At 32.7% G+C, this 20,676-nt stretch overlaps 1 protein-coding gene across 1 annotated transcript in view; it reads left to right on the forward strand.

Moving 5' to 3' along the window:
* The window catches only part of TECRL (trans-2,3-enoyl-CoA reductase like), a 97,745-nt gene that overhangs the window by 39,151 nt on the left and 37,918 nt on the right, over positions 1 to 20,676 (forward strand). The window contains exon 3 of the mRNA XM_030313783.1: positions 15,109 to 15,153. Within this exon, the coding sequence (XP_030169643.1) occupies positions 15,109 to 15,153 (45 nt within the window). The remainder of the gene's footprint in view (positions 1 to 15,108; positions 15,154 to 20,676) is intronic.

Here is a 20,676-nt window from a genome sequence, read left to right on the forward strand (position 1 = left end):
TTCATTTGTTGAATCATTAGTGAATTAATTTTTTCATACTCTCCTTTGAGATTTTTATGTATTTTTTTCTGGAAATTGCCTGTTCATAGTGTTCACCCATATCTTGGACTACTTGGATGTTTTTGCTGTCTTAATAATATAGAAAATCTTTATGAATTAGTATATAGGTAACAAACACTTTTCACCATTTTTGGAAGAAAAATCAATTTTATAGATCCAAATTAATCAATTTTTTTATTTTATGTTTTCTGTTTTGTGACCTATTTGAGTATCATTTCATCCTCTAATCTTTGGAAATATTGATTTATGTTTTATTCAAATACTTGTAAGTTATAGTTTTATTTTTCACATAATTTTTTTAATATCTGTAATTGATCTTGGTAGAGGGGATGGAGTGAAGAATTCTCACCATTTTAATTATATTTTTTTGTTTATGATTTTAATTTCTGATCACATATCACGATTAGTGAAATTATATAGCTATTTTCTCCCTTTCTGATTTATTTTTATTATTTTATTCAGTGTTTTACAAAACAATATCTAAATATTAGGGAATTATTTCTACAATTAAAAATGTTTTTTGGTAATTTATCTGGTATCATGATTTCTCCATTCTTTCATTGACAATTTTGGTTAGATAACTTCTTGATATCTCTTTCATGTTTTGTTTGGGCCCATAAATTTGAATTCAAGGAGATTATGTTTTGTATATATTATAATCCACACATTTCTAAAATATGTTTATATTTCATTTTCCAGTAATGACTTTTTTAAGTCAATATTTATTTATTTACAGACCATTACAGTTTACTGTATAAATTGCCAAAAGCATGTAGTATTTTGTTTTCTCAAAAAGAAAAACAAAAGGAAGAAGAAGAAGAAGAAGAAGAAGAACAAGAAGAAGAAAAAGAAGGAGAAGAAGGAGAAGAAAAAGACACCAAAACAAAAACAAAATAACTCCAAAAGTAGATAGGTTAAAGTAGCATTTTGTAGGAATGAATGGAGATTTTAGTCTTTTTCACAAATTGGTTGCTTTCTTTTAGGCCGGTTCTCTAGCATCTCATGCTACTTTAAGATTACTATTGGCTCACTCCTAAAATCAATTTCTTCAGTGCTAAGTATTATACCTATGACATCCTAGAAGCTTGAATTTTCCCCGTGGTCAGAAATTTAATGTTTTCAGCCAAAAATATTAAATGCCTTTTGGAAAAACTAAATCCTGAGTCTGTGCACATTTTAGCAGTAGCAAAGGGTTAAGTAATAAATAAGAATACTACATATTGGAATTAAATGCAATGTCTGTTTAAAAAGAAAAAAAAAACAAGAAAATAAATGAGGATGACCTTCTGAAAATATGACAATATTGACCCTGCATGGCACTCTCATCTTCCCACCAGTTAGTTTAATGAATAATAATTCTTTCTTGAAACAGGTTAGGGTAAAATATCCCCAGAATAAATCCACATTATTAAAGATTTCAGTAATAGTCATCTAAGTGATAATAGGGTGGTAGTAGGTAGTATAAATGTATTTTGTGCATTTTAATATACATATACCTCATGTGTGTGTGTGATTATGTGTATGACATATAAAATATATATGTAGTTATTTTCTTAACTATAGAATATCTTAATTCCCTCTTACGGCATCTTTTGAGCCTAAAAGCTTAATGTTGTAATTTCCAAAAGGTACCTAAATAATCTAAAAAACTCAAAGGAAAAGATTTAATCTACAAAAAATATTTTAGATAGGCATTTCTATAGTATCATTTTGAGGTTGACCAATGTTTATCAAGTGAAATCCATATACTTTGTCACAATCCACAGTACATCATTTATCTAGTATACTTTTAAAATTTAAGCCATAAAGTTTTCTCTAACATGTAATCTCTACCTATTTTAAGATTCATGTCATTCTAGTATATTATCCTTCATTCTTCTTTGTTTTGTACTTACCTACCCTTTCTCTATTTTGAGAGATCTAATAAATTCTGGCTATTAGATTCCCCTTCATTTTAAGCCCCAGCATTACATTGAAAATTACATCTAAAATGATAATCCAATATGATACTTTCAAAACTACTTGCTTTTCCTGGAATTTTCACTTCCACTCTGCTTTAGCTACTTATCACTTATCCATGCCATGAGATTTGACATTAGTTATAACTGAATTTTAATATTTGAAACTAAACAAATCACTTGCCCATGTACCATTTTAAATATCTCACTGTTTTGCTCTAGGACTCACAGTTTCTGAAACTCAGAGAAATATAGTCTCTAAAACACTACCTTTCTTCTGATTTATCATCTAGATTAAAGTTTATGTTGTATATTATCTAAACTGCCCTTTTACTAGTTGATCCATATTTCTCCCTAGCTTAAAACTATTCCACACTTTACCTAAACTGCTCTCTTACAGGTTAATCCATAATAGACTTTTAGGTCCACGAGGCAATTCTCTCTCCAAATCCTTAGATTTACTCTTTTAAGTCTTTTTTTTTCTGTATCTTCAAATGTTGCCTAAAAATTATTTTACCAAGAATTTGCTAACTTACAAACCGCTTATAGCAATTCCATCACTCTTCCTTTCTCCATCACTTAGCCGTCACTTCAGAACACTCTTCTTTGTCCTTTTGCCAAGGACCTTCCTAAGGTCACTAGAGTTTCCCTTTTGCTAGAGCAGTGGATCATCTTTGGTCATGTGTAACCTGAACTCCCAGCTGCACTTGACTGGGTACACCATCCTGTTTGACTCCTTTGGTTTGATTCTAATTCTGTCCACTTGGTTCTAAGATCTAATTTCTTTGTCTTCTCTCTGACCTCTCATTCTCAGACTCTTTGAGGACTTCACATCATTGTTAGGTTTCTTAAAATCTGTCACTACTTAGATTCTGTCTGCGGCATTCTTCTCTTTTAATTCTACATTTTTTCCCCCTCTTTTGTTTGTGCTTTCAACAACTCCCATGGTTTTAAAATTAACACTAATAAATGAATGAAATGAAAGCTGTCTCTTTCCCAGAATTTTGACTCTATAATAAACAGCCAGTGTAGCATCTTAATATCTTGTATTTTTTTGCAGACACTTCAGCATTTTCATCAGAATTTTGACACATAAAACTGAGGGAATAGATTCAATCTGGAAACATTCAACTTTTTTTTTTGTTTGTTTTTGTTTTTGTTTTTTCCATATTCCAAGAATTTGTAAAGACTGAAATGAACTAACTCTTGGAACAATATAAAATGAATGTAGTTCATACTGAATTATTTTGCAATGTAAAAATGCCCAGGGTTTCTTAACATAGATGATTTTAAACTTCTCAACTGTTTATCTGACTCTGCTGAAATTGTTTTTGGACTTCTCAGTATTTGCCACAATTCGTTAATGAGAAACCGTATTCATCCTAACCGTTCTGTTTATATTTGAAGCTACTGGGTTTGGGAAATGGCAAGTTAATGTAAACTTGCCTAACTCTAAAATAAACAGAATATTTCAATAATAAGAGCAACTATTTGTGTATGTATATAGGTGTGTGGTACTATGCACATATGTGTGCATACAGCCATATTCTATTTATTAAAATCCTTGGATTGGGTGTTAAAATGTAGCTTTCTTTCTATTTCTTTTCAATTAAATGATTGACTGTTACTAAAAACAAATAGCAATTCTGTACAATTAGTATATCTGAAATTTGCACATTGCCTTCTCATAATCACAGTACAAGTCTCTGTAATTTTTATTCTAGATACCAATTATAGTTTTGGATATATTTCCTCACACATTGATCTGCTCTAGTATCTTATCCCTACTACCCTGGTACTTCCAGCATCAAGTTCAAGCTCCTCATGGCACATAAGGCCCTCATAATTTTTTCATACTCTATATGTATGTGGGTGGGTATGTTTCTTGGTGGCAGCGAAGAAAAATGTATTTAATAGATAATTTGAAGGGTGGGTGGGGAATGTTTTCTGAGTATTGTTCCTGTTAAATAACAACTACATTTTGACTATGAGATTATTTCTACTTGATTGTTTACTAGGCGTATCTATTTGTGACAAATAATCAGTTTATATAAATTCAGGAATGATATTAGCCTGATGTGGAATTTACAACTGTTCATACCTTTTTTTTTTCTGAGCATAGTATCATTTTGAACCAACCACCAATAGCAGTTTAATGCAGAAAACAACATGAACACATTACATTACAGGCAAATAGATACAATATCACAATATCTTTTTCTTACCTGACTCAATTTGCCCATGTGCTCTGCCTTGAAAGTGTCTATTGTCTTTTTCCACCTTATTATTCAGCTCTTGCAAATATTTCTTACATACAATTCCATCAACTTTTCTTTTACTTTATTAAAACAAGGTAAAGTCTCATTTTCCCGTTATTTATTTTTTTTTTTTTAAACACCTTTTCAGCTGTACTGGTATTTTTATTATGATCATTACTGGTATCTCTTAGTAAACACAATACAGAGTTGTACAGGTTTTAATACTCTGGTCCTAACTACTCTTCATACCTGTTATTTTCAGGGTATGATTTTGCAGAAAAGGTATTCCAAGAATGCAAATATCATTTGTTAGCGAAAATCTTTTATCTGTACAACTACAAGGTTTTATGTTTTCTTTTACAATTAAAGTTAACATAGGGCACCTGGGTGGCTCAGTCTTTTGAGGGGCCAACTTCAGCTCAGGTCATGATCTCATGGTTCGTGGGTTCCAGCCGCATGTGGGGCTCTGTGCTGACAGCTCAGGACCTGCAGCCTGCTTCGGACTATGTGTCTCCCTCTTTCTTCCCCACTCCTGCTCACGCTTTCTCTCTGTCTCTCTCTCAAAATTAAACATTTAAAATGTTAAAATTAAAGTTAACACATTGTGGGGGTGCCTGGGTGGCTCAGTTGTGTTTGACTCTTGATTTTGGCTCAGGTCATGATCTCAATGTCATGAGTTTGAGACCTGCATCAGACTCTGTGCTGGGCATGGAGACTACTTAACATTCTCTTTCTCTCTCTCTCTCTCCCCCTCTCTCCAAAAAAAATTAAAGTTAGTAAAACATTTTAAGGTAGTTTTTAATAGTTTCTGGTACTTCGCAAACATCTCATTTAACACTCACAACATCCCTATTAGATACTTTCGTTATATTTCTATTTCTTTAAATATTTTTGCTTAACAGATGAAAAAAATAAAATTCACAGAGTTAACTTGCCTAGGATAAATAAGATAGCCAGTAGATTTTCGCACCAAGAGTTAAGTCCAGACAGTGATTATCTACTTTGCAGTTAACTAGCAAAGGAATACTGAATTTTATGTAGGAAAAATGATTTATTATATAGTAACTAATTTCACATTTGATTGAATATGCATATATAACTTCTACTAATTCTTCTTCAATAAGAGGCCATATGTTTATTCAAATCCTATAAAATTCCTCTGTGCCTGGCAGTCTTCTAATTAACGCATATACAATGGTAATAAAAATGATTGCATCTGTCTGTTCTTATGGAGGTAGAAGCATCTTTAAGAGTGCATAAATAATTTTAGATAGGAAGACAAAAACAGGGTAATGAAAAAAAATAACTGGAAAATAATACTGGGATCTGCTGCATTGGATAGCAACAGGGAGATTCTCTCTGTACAGGAATCATCCAGAAACTCCGATTTAGACACCAACAATTGAATAATTCAGGGTTTAGTGTTTGCCAGGTAGTGAGAGAGAGGGAGAGTAGTGCAAAGTAGTAGATTTTTCATTAGTGTGTTTTTGGACCCTAGGATTGAGCCTAGAGAGGAATGGACATGTGGGAGAAATAATAACAATAATATGGTAATTGTTGGAAAATATTTGAAGAATCAAAGAATATTTCAGTTTAAAGTTATATTTAAATCACCAACAATAATAAATAAGTAATGGTGGATAGTGTGTTCTCCATGAGTGTTTTAAGTGGAAAGACCAGTCCATCATAGATGGCAACAAGAAGAAATAAAATTAGATAGTAAAGTCTGAATATATGAAATCGACAAGGAGAATGGAGAAAAATGTTTTGGAAACAGCATTTAAAGCAAGGAGGATTCCTTATACATTTTCATGCCCAAAATTGGATAAGTTTAATGTCAATAATAAATACTAGTTGAAAGATATGCAGAGAACTTTTCTATTGAAGTAAGAAGTTAGAGGGACTTTTTTGAGTGATTGATCATTTAGAAGGCTTTGCTGTTGACAGAGTAGGAGTGCCCTAAAATACATCAGGGGAGTATTAGAAGGCATGGAGAAGTGGACAATCAGGTCTGATTAGTGGCTGTGCAAAGCAAAATTGGGAGAAGTCTCATTGTGCTGGTGGATATACTTGGAGACTTGACAGCTGATGGTGTCCAATGTAAATGGGAATATAGGCATGATGATCAATGCTAGTAGTTTCTTAGAAGTTTAGTGGGTAATTTGCTGAACAAACTGGCTGTAAATTTAAGCCAGTGAAGATAACGAATCGGTCTGGTTATACTCTGCGTGTTCTCCGTGCCTCACATTATTCTTGCTTTATGCCTTGCATTTACTATGAAATTGGATTGTTACTTTATGCCTCTTGCTTTCATGCTCTCTTTTATTTTATAATTCTGAATATTTTTTATGCAGCTTTTAAATTTTCCATTTTTAGAACCATGTCTGTTTTCCTGAAGGAGACTTGCTTTGTGATTGCTGATTATACAGTGTGATAGCACTCTGTCTTTCTTATTTGAGCACTTTGTAATAGCAAATTCTTTAGCAGATGCATTTTCTTTTCAAGGTCAGCAAAATTATATTCATTGGTTGGTGCCAGTTTTACTGTTAAAACATTTTGTTGTTGTTGGGGTGAGATAGGAAATGGTTCTTTTATTTTTCAGATATATAAACACTATTCCACATTTCATATCTTACAGGCTTCCTTGATTCTGTTTTAACGTGATCACTTAATTATGTAGGTGGCATTTATAAGACTACAAAGAAATGGTTTACAAGGAAGAGAATGGCCCATTTAGTTTTAGTGAAGTACTGTACTGAATGGATCATTTCTAACAAATAGAACAACTCAACCAACAATATTAAATCAGCAGCCAATATTGTGGTACATAAGAGATTTATATAATATACTTGATGCTTATTTCTTATAAAAAAGGAAGTGGAATTCATGTGTCTGCCCTGTTGTTCAGGCTTGCTTATAGGATTGTATTGTTTGGAAAGACTATGGCAGTACTAAATAATAAAACATTATAAACAAAGTGGTAAGCAAAGTGTACAGGACATTCTGTCATGACATCATGTTTCCTATTTAGGATTCCATTACTTGGTTGACACGTCCTGTACTTTAATTTTATTTTGTACATATGAGAACTTTGTAATCAGAGCACATCTTTTGCCTGACAGGAAAAGAAAAAGTTGTATACTTTGGATACCAGATCAACTAATATATGTGGAAGTTATTAAGAGAAAGTTTGGCTTAATAGAAATAGGAAATTTTACTAATAAACTGTTCAAAGTTAAAAAAAATCCTTTTACCAAAATTTGAGATTGATCAATATTCCTACATTCTTCTGAAATAATCTAAGGTATTTAGAATGCTCTAGTCCAAAGAATGCTTTTCACTTTGTAATTATTGTTATACAGTATTTTGTTTCTGCATATACATATACACTATTATGACTGTTATCTATATTTTTATATAAATGAGTTATATAGATATTATGATATTTTTTATAGAATTATCCATATATATGTCAGTTACTGTACTGAATACTATTTAGTTTATCTTATCTCTTAGTCTTGGTACTTATTTATTTTTATGGAAGTTGATCCTTTAGATGTTTATCTACCAAAAGACAGAAAGGGTCTATAGAGTATAGGATTTCTTACTGTAATACTCCTTATTTTATGTTATCTTTACAAGATACTCCATTTAAAAACTATTTGTCCAATACCTTTTGTTGTTGCTATTTAGAAGTCTGCTGTCAGTTTAATTGCCACATGAAATATGGAAAAATATGAAAATATGTAAAGAAAATAGAAGACTCTGAATGAAACTATCTGCCTCCATAGATGATTTATTTTTTACTTCCTTGGGTAGGAGAGCTGGACCTTGGAGATTACAGATCACTTGAATCCAAACAGGGATTGAGATGATTCAAAATTCAGCTTCATTTCCTATAGGAACTGGTTTATTTCTGATTTGCCCTTATTTTACAATACTAATTGAAATATTGGGCTTTTACCAGGGTTTCTACTTTTCAATTGAGCATAAAGTCTGCTTTTTTGTCCCCTTAAACTTGTGAGTCTGTGGGAAGTCCTGTTCACCTCTTCTAGTACAAGCAGATATCCTTTGGGGAATGTGGCTCCGGTTGTTGGACTCAGTTTTCTGAGCTTCCCTTCCTGCTGGAGCTTGGCTTCATAATTATTCATTTTCTTACTTACTCTGTGGAGATTTTGATAAAATATTTTGCCATACTTTTCTAGTTGTCCTCAATAGGATGAATAAGAAAGAATATATAGTTTACCATTATAATTATAAAATTTTTTGCTTATGCTTGCGTATCCCTAATATATTGTCCAATTTTAGCCCCTATTCTTTTTTTCTCTTTTTCAATGTTCATTTATTTTGAGGGAGAGAGAGACAGAGTGTGAGTGGGGGAAAGGCAGAGAGAGAGGGGACACAGAATCTGAAGCAGGCTCCAGGCTCCAACCTGTCAGCACAGAGCATGATGCAGGGCTTGAACTCACAAACCACAAGATCATGACCTGAGCCAAAGTAGGATGCTTAACCGACTGAGTCCCCGAGGTGCCCCATAGCCCCTATTCTTTTAATCTGCTTTTCACATTTGATTAATCCTTTCATGTTTTTTACTTTCTGAGTAATTTCCTCTGGTCCATATTCCAAATGACTAATTCTCTCTTCTCCCTGGTCTAATTGGCTATACTATCATTCCATAATTTTTTATTACCAGGAATGAGTTGGTGATAAATTTGATTTCTTTCTTTTTAAAGTTTATTTATTTATTTTGAGAGAGAGAGAGACAGAGACAGAGACAGAGACAGAGACAAAGAGAGAGAGAAAGCACATGCACAAGTCGGGGAGGGGCAGAGAGAGAGGGAGAAAGAGAATCCCAAGTAGGCTCCACTCTTATCTGTGCAGAACCCTATGCAGGGCTCAATCCCACAAATTGTGAGATCATGACCTAAGCCTAAATCAAAAGTCTGATGATCAACCAATTGAGGCACCCAGGTGCCTCTGATAAATTTGATTTCTATAAAGTTTATTCATATTTGTCAAATAAGCTTCTATTTATATAAACAACTATAAATTATACAAACATATATACATATATTGCATAGTGTATTATATACTATAATCATATACACATACAATTCACTCTTTCTTTCAAATGGGTTACTACAAAGAACAGTTGATTTACTTTAATTTATAATGCTATGTTGTCTTAGAGCACCTGGCTGGCTCAATTGGTACAGGATGTGACTCTTCATCTTGGCGTTGTGAATTCAAGTGCTACCCTGATCATAGAGATTACTTAAAAAAAATAATGCTACATTTTCTTGAGGCTTATTACCTAAAGGTTTTGTTGACAGGTTTCATTATTTTTCAGACTACTTAGAATCTATTTTATAATAACTTGCATATATCAATTATTTGAAAATAAACCTTCTTTTCTTCTAACTCTCTGGAACTGTCATCTCCAAGATTGGCATTGATCACCACATGTGTATCTAGTGGCAGGTCACAGTGAACCAGCTTGTCAAATTTGCTTATTATTGTCTACATCCAGTTTTGGAATCTTGAGGAATTAAACTGAACCAAGTAGAAACTTGTAGACCTATATCTTTCTTGCACTAAACTCTTGAACAAAGCCAGCTCTGAATAGCATACTTCTCAGTATTATATTCTGCTTCTATTTATTCTTTGTACCATCTCACAACACCAACCACAAAGAAACCAGGATGTAAACAACAAAAATTGATCACCATTTTCTCCATTCCCAGAAGTCTCTATGGTCTACTATGGAGGTTTCATTACTTGAATTAAATTTCCTTAATTCTAAACTGTTCTCAGAACTTCTTCCTAGTGAGACTGGTGAAATCAAGAAAAGAGTAGGAGTAAGGCTGAGGTTTTACCTAGGGTCATAAGTGAGGACATAAGTGTTCTAGGTCATGAAGGATACTTAGTATTTCTGAAAAATTCTGCCAGTCATTTTTCTTCTAAATTTCTCTTTCAGCAATAATATAAACTTAGATTTCAGTTAAATATTTAATACTATCTGTAATCAAGAACTATCAATAATAATTTTTAACATCTTTCAAACTATACCATGCTAATAACTTGATGTATGCTTTAGTCTGTATGACCTATTAATTGGCTCTATATTTTCATATATACAAAGATAGAGTGGATTCTACTAGCAAGTCAAGAAGCAAACATTTCACTTATCTATTACCAATATTTAAAATTGTACCTCTAGAGGCACCTGAGTGGCTCAGTCAGGTAAGTGTCTGACTCTTGGTTTTGGGTCAGGTCATGATCTTGAGGTTCATAAGTATGAGTCCCACATTGGGCTCTGGGCTGACAGCTTGGAGTCTGCTTGGGAGTCTCTCCTCTCCCTCTCTCCCTCTGCCCCTAGCTTGCTTTCACTTGCTCTCTCTCAAAATAAATAAATAAACTTAAAAAAAAGGAATCTTTAAAAAAATAAAATAAAATAAAATTGTACCTCTAAAAATACAAGTGGAGCATTTTTATACTGTTGAACAACATCCAATAAGAGGAATTTAAATCATAATAAAAATGATGGCAAGTAACACAGTCTTACATTACAAGAAAGCAAACGCAGGCATCAGGCACATATTACTTGAGTGAATATGGCTGATGACATATTTTATGTGATATATATCCTATATAATTTGTATTACTGTTCTTCTTAATAATGCAAATTTAAAAATATTTATGAAGAAGTAAAATAATCAAATACTTTGAATCTGTTTAATCTTATGGAATTTAATTCAATCACTAGTTTTTCTTTCTATGTGAATGCTATATACAAATAGAAATTAATTTAGGAAATTGAAATTTTTTAGATTCTTGGATTTCAAAATTTTTTGACTATGAATCAGAATGTGAAATGCTTATTGGTCTTATAAAAATACAATGTATTTACAAAATTTAAAATATTGAATGAAAGTTCATGAAGTAATACTTAACCTATTTAGAGTTTATTCCAATATATTTTAATCAGTGTCATAATGATCCATCTCTACTTATTCTATTCTATTCTATTCTATTCTATTCTATTCTATTCTATTCTATTCTTTTTGTAATGCTAAGAATAATACTGATTCCTTTTTTCCAATTTACTAATGGGTCACAACCAGCAGTTTGGAAAACACTACCTTATTACAATAAGTATATTTAATAAGTATATTAAAATAAGTATATTTGAATTACATACTGAACTACATATATATCAAATCATATATATTACTCATTTAGAATGTTAATCCATTAGTGATATAAACACTTTCAATTATCAAGGAAAGAACTGTAAGTCATGGCTAAAATACAAAAAAAGTTACGCAAATCAAGTTATATATCTTGACAACTTTAGACACACAGATGCATTAGATCTCTTATGTTGTTGTAATTCATCTCTATGCCAGTTGTCTATCTTCAATGTACTAATACATTACAAATAATATTTTAGACTATTCATCCATGCTAAAAATCCTTATGCAACATATGTTCTTTATAATTTATGTTTATAAACTGTCTTTTTCTGCCATTCTTTGAACCTATTCCACCTCACCACAATAAGCACAGAACATTTCAGCAAATGTATGCTTTGCCCTTTGAAAAGGTGACTGAAACTAATCTAAAGACTTATATAGACAGTTAATAACTTTTTCACTAGGACACAATGTTCAAAGGTTATAACCTATAAATGCCAAGTTTATTTCATAAGTAGTTTTATAGCTTATCCATGCTGAGAGACTTGGGACGATATGGATTTCCCTGAAAGTGTTTAGAGCTTCTAACTTCTCTGATGAATCTTTGTGGATTCAACCATTATTCACTCATCTAGATCATAGACATATCTATGGGCTTCAAATGATAATTTTGCATTTCCACTATAGGAGGCATCATGAAATAACTATCAAAAGCAGTGTTTCATGTGAATGTTATTAAAATGGACAGAAATTGACAGCTTATGTTCACCCATCATAGGTGCTCAATGACTAATGTTCAATATAATTGGATTCCCATTAGCTTTGTATTTTCTCCAATACCCATATTGGAAACTCATTTAAACTTATAGAAGCCTCTGCTGTATGCATTTGCATCATATCTTCTTTGACAGCCAATTTTCACTAACAGTAATAAAAGTAAATATTTTAAAAGATTTTTCAGCAAATAATGTTAATACAAATTCCAGAACAAGTGCCTATATAAATAATAATTGTATTAGTAAATACAAAGAAAAGAAAGTGTCTTTATCTGCATATTTTCTAATTTAAAAAAATCAAATGCCAAAGTTAAATTTTGTGCCTGCTTATTTGTCATGCTATTACTGTTTGGTTTAAATATAATCCTAAATAATATTAAACTTGTGATTATAATTTTTGACGTATGAATTATTTGTCCAAGATAATGTACATGTATAAATTGTCTTTTACAGTAAATTTAGATAGAATTTATTGCAATAGTCTAGTTATGTTACATTATCATCACTCTTACTGCCACCTTTAAGAGTAATGTTTTGAAAACAAAAGAGCAATGTGGAATGTTCCTTTGTCAATATTCTTCTGTTAATTTATTACAAATCAAGTTAATTTGCTTAATATTGGATATTAAAGTTAAGAATTAAATTTTCAATACAAACTTTAAAATAATAACAATCATTTTAAGAGAAAATAATTATATTCTGGTAATTATGAGCCAATTTTTCCATTGTGGCTGTGTATAGTAAGTATGTTTTGATTTCCTTATCCAGGTAGAATTCTTTAGTAAACTATGTATTTATTCCTAACAGTAGTAAGAGAAGATACTAAATTAAAGTGATGTTCTGTTATGATCAATAGGCCCATAATTATTAAAAGTCAATAATACATATTATTCCAATTGTGTGCTTTACTCTTGATAAAGAAAATAACCCACTTTCAGGTGCCAATATTTTTTTAAAAATTTAATTTGGGGTTCCTGGGTGGCTCACTTGGTTAAGCGTCCAACTTTAGCTCAGGTCTTGCAGTCCGTGAGTTCGAGCCCCACGTCAGGCCCTGTGTTGACAGCTCAGAGCCTGCTTCGGATTCTATGTCTCCCTCTCTCTCTCTCTGCCCATCCCCTGCTCATGCTCTGTCTCTCTCACTCTCAAAAATGAATAAATGTTAAAAAAAATGTTAAAAAATTAATGAGATCAAAGTTCTTTAGTGTCAAATGAAGATGCTGAAGCATTTTGTTGAAGAATAACTTACTTAAAAGTGCATAAATTCTATGTCATATACCTTGGTACAGGTCGACAAATTGAACACATCTATGTAGCCAGTTCTTAAATTGAAAAACAGAAAATTATCACCAATAAGGCTCACATCATGCTTTCTTCCAGAACTATCCACTACTGCTCATCATCACACTGCAAGAGTAACTACTATCTCCATTTATGACACTGGATAACTTCTTTATGCACTTCCTAGGATCGAATCTGCTGTTCAATAGAAACTATTAGGTTTATTGGGGGAGGGGGTGATGCCTATTCATGTCTTCTGCCCATTTTTAGTTGCATTATTCATTTTTAAAAACTCCATTTAAATTCCATTTAGTTAGCATACGGTGTAATATTAGATTGACATGTACAATTTAGTGATTCAACACTTCCATACAACAGCTGGTACTCATCACTACAAGTATACTCCTTAATCCTCATCATCTATTTAACTCATCACTCTACCCCCCCTCCTCCCTGGCAACCATCAGTTTGTTATCTATAGTTAACAAGTCTGTTGCTTGCTTTGCCTCCCTTTATTTTAGCTTATGATTGTTTTGTTTGTTAAATTCTACATAGGAGTGAAGTTATATGGTATTTGCCTTTCTCTGACTGACTTATTTTACTTAGCATGATACTCTTAGCTCCATCCACATTGCTGCAAATGGAAATATTTCATTCTTTTTATGGTTGAGTAATATTCCATTGTATGTATATACTACTTCTTCTTTACCCATTCATCAGTTGATGGACACTTGGGCTGTTTCCATAATCTGACTATAGTAGACAATGCTGTTATATATAACATATCCATGTATCCCTTTGAATTAGTACTCTTGTGTACTTTGGGTAAATACCTAGTGATGCAATTGCTGGATCATAGAGTTAAAGATGTAAATGTGATACCTGAAACCGTGAAAATCTGAGAAGAACACGGGCAGTAACCTCTTTGACATTAGCTGTAGCAACTTCTTTCTGGATATGTCTCCTGAGTCAAAAGAAACAAAAGCAATAATGAACTATTGGGACTTCATCAAGATAAAAAATTGCACAGGGAAGGAAACAATCAACAAAACTAAAAGGAAACCAGTGGAATGGGAGAAGATATTTGCAAATAACATATCTGATAAAGGATTTGTATTCAAAATATGTAAAGAACTTATCAAACTCAACACCCAAAGATGAATAATCCAAATGAAAAATGGTCAGAAGACATGAATAGACATTTTTCCAAAGAAGACATCGAGATGGCTAACAGACATTTGAAAAGATGCTCAACATCACTCATCATCAGAGAAATGCAAATCAAAACCACAATGAGATATCACTGCACACCACTCAGAATGGCTAAAATTAACAACACAAGAAACAACAGGTGTTGCTGAAGATGTGGAGAAATGGGAACCCTCCTTGCACTGTTGGTGGGAATGCAAACTGATGCAGCCACTCTGGAGAACGATATGAAGTTTCCTCAAAAAAGTTAAAAATAGAACTACCCTATGACCCAGCGTTTGCACTCTAAGTATTTATCCAAAGAAACTATTGGATTTTAAACTGTGTTGACACTTGTGTTGACAACTAAATGCTATTATTTTTCATTGAACAGGTCCGAAGTGGTACCCTTCTAGAGTTGGCCTGCAGCTAGAACGAGGTAAGAAACAATTTCATTGATCTATTTATTTAATTTGGAATCCCTTTTCTCTCATCAATAGCTAATATTTATTTATCACTTACTAAATGACAGGCATTGTAATAAGTGCCGTAAATCAATTATATCAATTGATTCTCCCAATAAGCTAGTGCTCCATTTTTATGGATGAGGAATTTTAGTCTCAAGAAGATAATTTTCACATATTCACTGTCAACATGCATTGGATGCAGGATCTGAATTAACATCTTTCTATCTCTAAAAGTTTTACTGCTTTTTTCTCTCATCTTACTACCTCCTAATAGGTTCTCAGGGATACTGGTCAGCAATTTCTTTTTCTCTCTTTCTTTTTTTCTTTTTCTTTCTTTCTTTCTCTTATTTTCTACTTAAAGCAAAATAAATGAGGTAGTGAGGAGCAGAAATGAATTAATTTTAGGGAAAATATTATATCCAGTATTAAGCCTCAAGTTTCTCAAACTGTCAAATCCTATTTTCCATTCAGAAAATTTATAAATAGATACACTTAAAAGTTAGCTCTCTTAAGAATCATTGTAATTAACATTACATCAACTTGATCTTAAATTTGGACTTGTTCAAGAAGAGCTGTTATAAGTTTTAGAAAATACTTACTTGAAGTCAATTATAGTAAATCTACAATACACATCTGTTAAGGAATTTCAATCTCTAATTATTTTACACTGTAATGAACGGCCTTCTTTTTTTCTTCCTTGTACTTTCGCTAATATTCAGGCCATCTTTTCTCTCATATTACCATTACTCAAGGACAAATGATGATTTCTTTGGATCTAAGCTGTTGTGTTTGCTTTCATTGTTTCTTAGATATTACACCTTTCTTTGAAACCTCTATGCTGAAAACATAGGAATACATAGTATTCTTGGAAGTCACACTTTCCTGATGGTCCCAAATTCTTCCAAGCTCAAATGTCCAAGACAAATTCCTAGAGTCTAAAAGAGAAGACTCATTATCTTGTTTATTTTTGCCTCTGCAGAGCCTAATATATGCCGAGCATATAAATGTAGTTCAACACATAGATGCTAAGTAATATAAAATTATATAGTGATATTGTTTGCTGAACTTGACTAGTATATAATGTATATATATAATGACTAGTGAATATATATATATATATATATATATCTAGTATATATATATATAATGTATATATATAATGACTAGTATGTATATATATTATATAGTATAGTATATATATATAATGACTAGTATATAATGTATATATATAATGACTAGTATATAATGTATATATAACTCTAGAATGCCACAGGCATCAATGTAAAATATAACTCAGTTTGAAGAACACTATAAGGAATTGGAATTTCTGTTATTTCAACCTTCCTGGTGAATGTGACTTTTTACTTTCTCCTCACATGTATTTACTTGATTACTCCTCACATACATTTACAGGGTATAATCTAAATGAAATATAGCCATTAAGTGTCCTTGAATAAAAGTATGATGTCATATTTGAAAAAAAGAGTCAATTAATTTAGCAGGCTAAGCAAGATATGGTAGAAAGAAGTTGTTTGAAGTAATGCAGAATTTTAAACCTTTTACTTAACTATCTATAGGATCTTTTCTTTTGTAAAGGGGAGCTAATAAAGAACCAAACTTACGGTTTGGTTTTTGTTTTATAAGTGTTGAATAAGATTATGTTTATAAAGCACTATAATGGTTGGCATATGGTAGGTGCTTTATCAATCAGTTATAGCTGATTGATGTTATAGCTATTAGTATTAAGGAAATAAAACTTAACACTGAAACAAAGCAGGTCCTCAATATTTACCTATATTTCCTGCTAGAATATATTTGTCAGAATACTTGTACTGTGAGCAATGACATCATGTAAATTTAGTCTTTTACAGTTTCATCACATAAAAGACACCACAAAAACTAAAGAAAATAATAAACATTGCTTTTTGTGGGCAAAAGAGCAAATATTTATTTAGCTTGGGGGTTGTGCTGAGCTGAGCTGGACTTGGCCTTACTTGTGTAGGTTCACTCAATCAGCTGTCATCAGCTGGTAGGTTCTTGGTGACTGGTCTAGGTTGGTCATAACTTCAGCCAATCAAATCCTCTCCACTCTATGTGATTTCTCAGGCTTCAGTGGAATATTATGAGCTTGTTCTCATGGTGGAATCAGGGGTACAAACAAATGAATACAAGAACTCAAGGACTGTTTAGGCCCAGGCTTGGAAGTGTCACATGATCTTTGCCCTACATTCTGTTAGCTAAAGTGAGTGACTAGGCTAACCTATATTCAAGGAAGTGAGGAAATGGACACCAAGTCTTAATAAGAGATACTCGGGGCGCCTGGGTGGCGCAGTCGGTTAAGCGTCCGACTTCAGCCAGGTCACGATCTCGCGGTCCGTGAGTTCGAGCCCCGCGTCAGGCTCTGGGCTGATGGCTCGGAGCCTGGAGCCTGTTTCCGATTCTGTGTCTCCCTCTCTCTCTGCCCCTCCCCCGTTCATGCTCTGTCTCTCTCTGTCCCAAAATAAATAAACGTTGAAAAAAAAAAATTTTTTTTAATAAGAGATACTAAAACTCATATTGCAAATGGTGCAGATATGGGAATGGTAAAGAACTCTGATTTCTGTAATAAATGTCATACAAATTGGTAACTAAAATGTGTTCTCTCTTCTTACCTTGATTAATATACTTAATAATGTTCTGGAAGCACAGAGTTAAATTTCCAAGCCTTAAAATTATTGGATTTCTACAATAGAGAGGTGAAGAGTTAGCCCTGTCCTTCCCATTGCTGGCTCCAATCATCCACACCCTTTATACAACAGCTTTGAAAAACCCCTAGGTACATACCCTAGATTCTGGTCCACTTTGGGAAGAAATGCCCAAGAAAGATGATTTGTTTAAATTAATTTGGGCAGGAAATTCAGGGGCCTTAAGTGGCTGAAGCATGATATATGCTGAAACATGATACAGACAGCATCAGCTCCTGTTTTAGGCATATTTTCTTGGCCCTACATATTCCTCTCCCTTTGGAAAACATACATAGACATAGAACGCCCGGGGCAAAGTTCCTGGATTACTGAGTCTGTGTGGCATTATTAATGATATTCCTGGATTTTCTCGATTCCTTCTATTCAAATGTGATATTGATGGGACATTTAAAAAATATGCCAATAAAAAATAAAAATAATAAAAAATATTCCAATGCTCTGTTCCTTGAAGTCATCAAGTGATACAGGAATAGAAATGAACCCCCTCCTCAAAGGTGACAATACATAGATGTATGTTGTAAAGATGTTTTCAGCATTTTTTTTTGGTGTTACAAGGCTATCATATTCTTTTGTTCCAATTAACATTTCTTGTTGTCATACATGATTGTCAAGATATTATTGACCATTTTTATATCAGTCTTTACCTTGATCTATGTCGCATTAACTTCCTACTGCTGTGTAACAAATTAAAATTAACACTCATTTATTAGCTTGAAGATACAGTATGGTGGCTTCTCTGCTCAGAATATCACAAAGCTGATCAAGGTATTGGTTGAGCTGAATTCTCATCTCAAGACTTCTAGAAAATTCTATTTCCATCTTCATTCTTGTTTGAAGAATTCATGTTGTTTTGTGGTTGTATGACAGAGGTTCCTATTTCCTGGCTAGTTGTCACATCCTATAGGCCATTTCAGTTCCTAGAGACTATTTGCATTCTTGCCATGTGGCCCTCTCCATCTTCATTCCAGAAATCTTTCTAGTACTTTATTCCTAGTACTCTAGTACTTTGAACCTGAATTCCTTTCTCTTATCTATTCATGCAGATTTAAATAATACATGATTAACTCAGACTCACTTGAATAATCTCTCTTATGAAGCCACATAACATAACCTGATCAAGGGAATGATAGCCTATTGTATTCATATTGGATTTATCAAATACAATATTCAAAATTAGTATATATCAATTATATATTTTATCTTACTTTAAGATACCTGTAATTACAAATCAATGTATTGGATTCTGAAAATAATCTAAAATAGTCATAAACTAATATTCAATGTGTCTTGCAAAAAAGAGAATGAAATAACACTTTTCCATGACTGAGGATAATATAAATCACAAATAGATTAGCATAAAGAATAATATAAACAAAACAACAACAATGGCAATAATAATTGCATTATACTTATGAGATTAGTCTAGCTCTAGTGTATTTTCTGTATAGTACATCTTTGAATAAAATAAATTATATTTACCATTATCTCATTTATGAACATTTAAGTCTTTACAATGGTTTTGCAATTATAAATAATTCTAATAAGAATATCTTTGTATATATCTTTTAGTACACACATGCCAGACTTATCTAGTGTTTATTATTAAGAAGGGAACATTTCCTTTACATGTCTTCTAAGACATCGGTTCTGTTTATTTTCCTCCTATTTCATGAGAAACTCCAAGTAATCTTTGCTGTATGTTTCTCTTATTACTTTGAAAGCCTGGAGTGCTAGAAACCTGTCTTAGTTTCCATTCTTTTTCCAAACTGAATACATAAATAATCTCATCAAGCAGCGTGGCTTTAAATGTTAATGACTTTCAGATATCTACAGACATACTTACCCAACTGTCTATTTGAGAGTTCCTACTTGAATGTCTAATAAATATCACACACTTAACATGCCCTAACTTAAATCTTAATTTCCACCCCCAAATTATAATGCACCTAAATGCTCAGGCCAAAATCTAAGAGCTGTCTTTATTTCACTGATATACTCTCCTCTCAAGTTGAACCTGCTTTGTGTTCAAAACAGATCTAAAATTGATGCATTTTTAACATTTCTATCAGTGCCATCTTAATCTAAAAAGTCCCCTGCATGGGGCACCTGGGTGGCTCAGTCAATTAAGCATCCGACTTTGGCTCAGGTCATGATCTCGCAGTTCGTGGGTTCAAGCTCCACATTGGATTGTGTGCTGACAGCTCAGAGCCTGGAGCCTGCTTCAGATTCTGTGTCTCCCTCTCTCTCTGCCCCTCCCCCACTCATTCTCTCTCTCTCTCTCTCTCTCTCTCTCTCTCTCTCTCTCTCTCTCTTCTCTCTCTCTCTCTCTCAAAAATAAAGATAAAAAAAAAGTCCCCTGCTTGATGAATTTGAATTTTTCCTAAGTAATCTTGCTTCCCCTTCCTCCCGGTTTCCACACAGCATCCATAGAGATCTTCTAAAACATATATCATGTCACTCCACTAGTGCTTTGCGATGACCACTAAAATGTATTCACCCTACTAATTTATCATATAATAAAAGCATTTAGAGAACAGTTGACATCTATATCTACTGATACCCTAAATTATACTATAAAAATACCTTGTATTAGATTTGATTATGATATTATCTAATATTACATTTTCTCAGAACACAACAGGATAGTAGCGGATGGTGGTCTGAACTTTGTTTAGGTAGAGGTGGGAAACCACTGTACATTGAAAAATTGCTGATATCACTTATAAAATGGGTTTGTTCACATTTTATTTT

This window comes from Lynx canadensis, chromosome B1 (genome assembly GCF_007474595.2).
Source record: "Lynx canadensis isolate LIC74 chromosome B1, mLynCan4.pri.v2, whole genome shotgun sequence".
NCBI classification, from domain to species: domain Eukaryota; kingdom Metazoa; phylum Chordata; class Mammalia; order Carnivora; family Felidae; genus Lynx; species Lynx canadensis.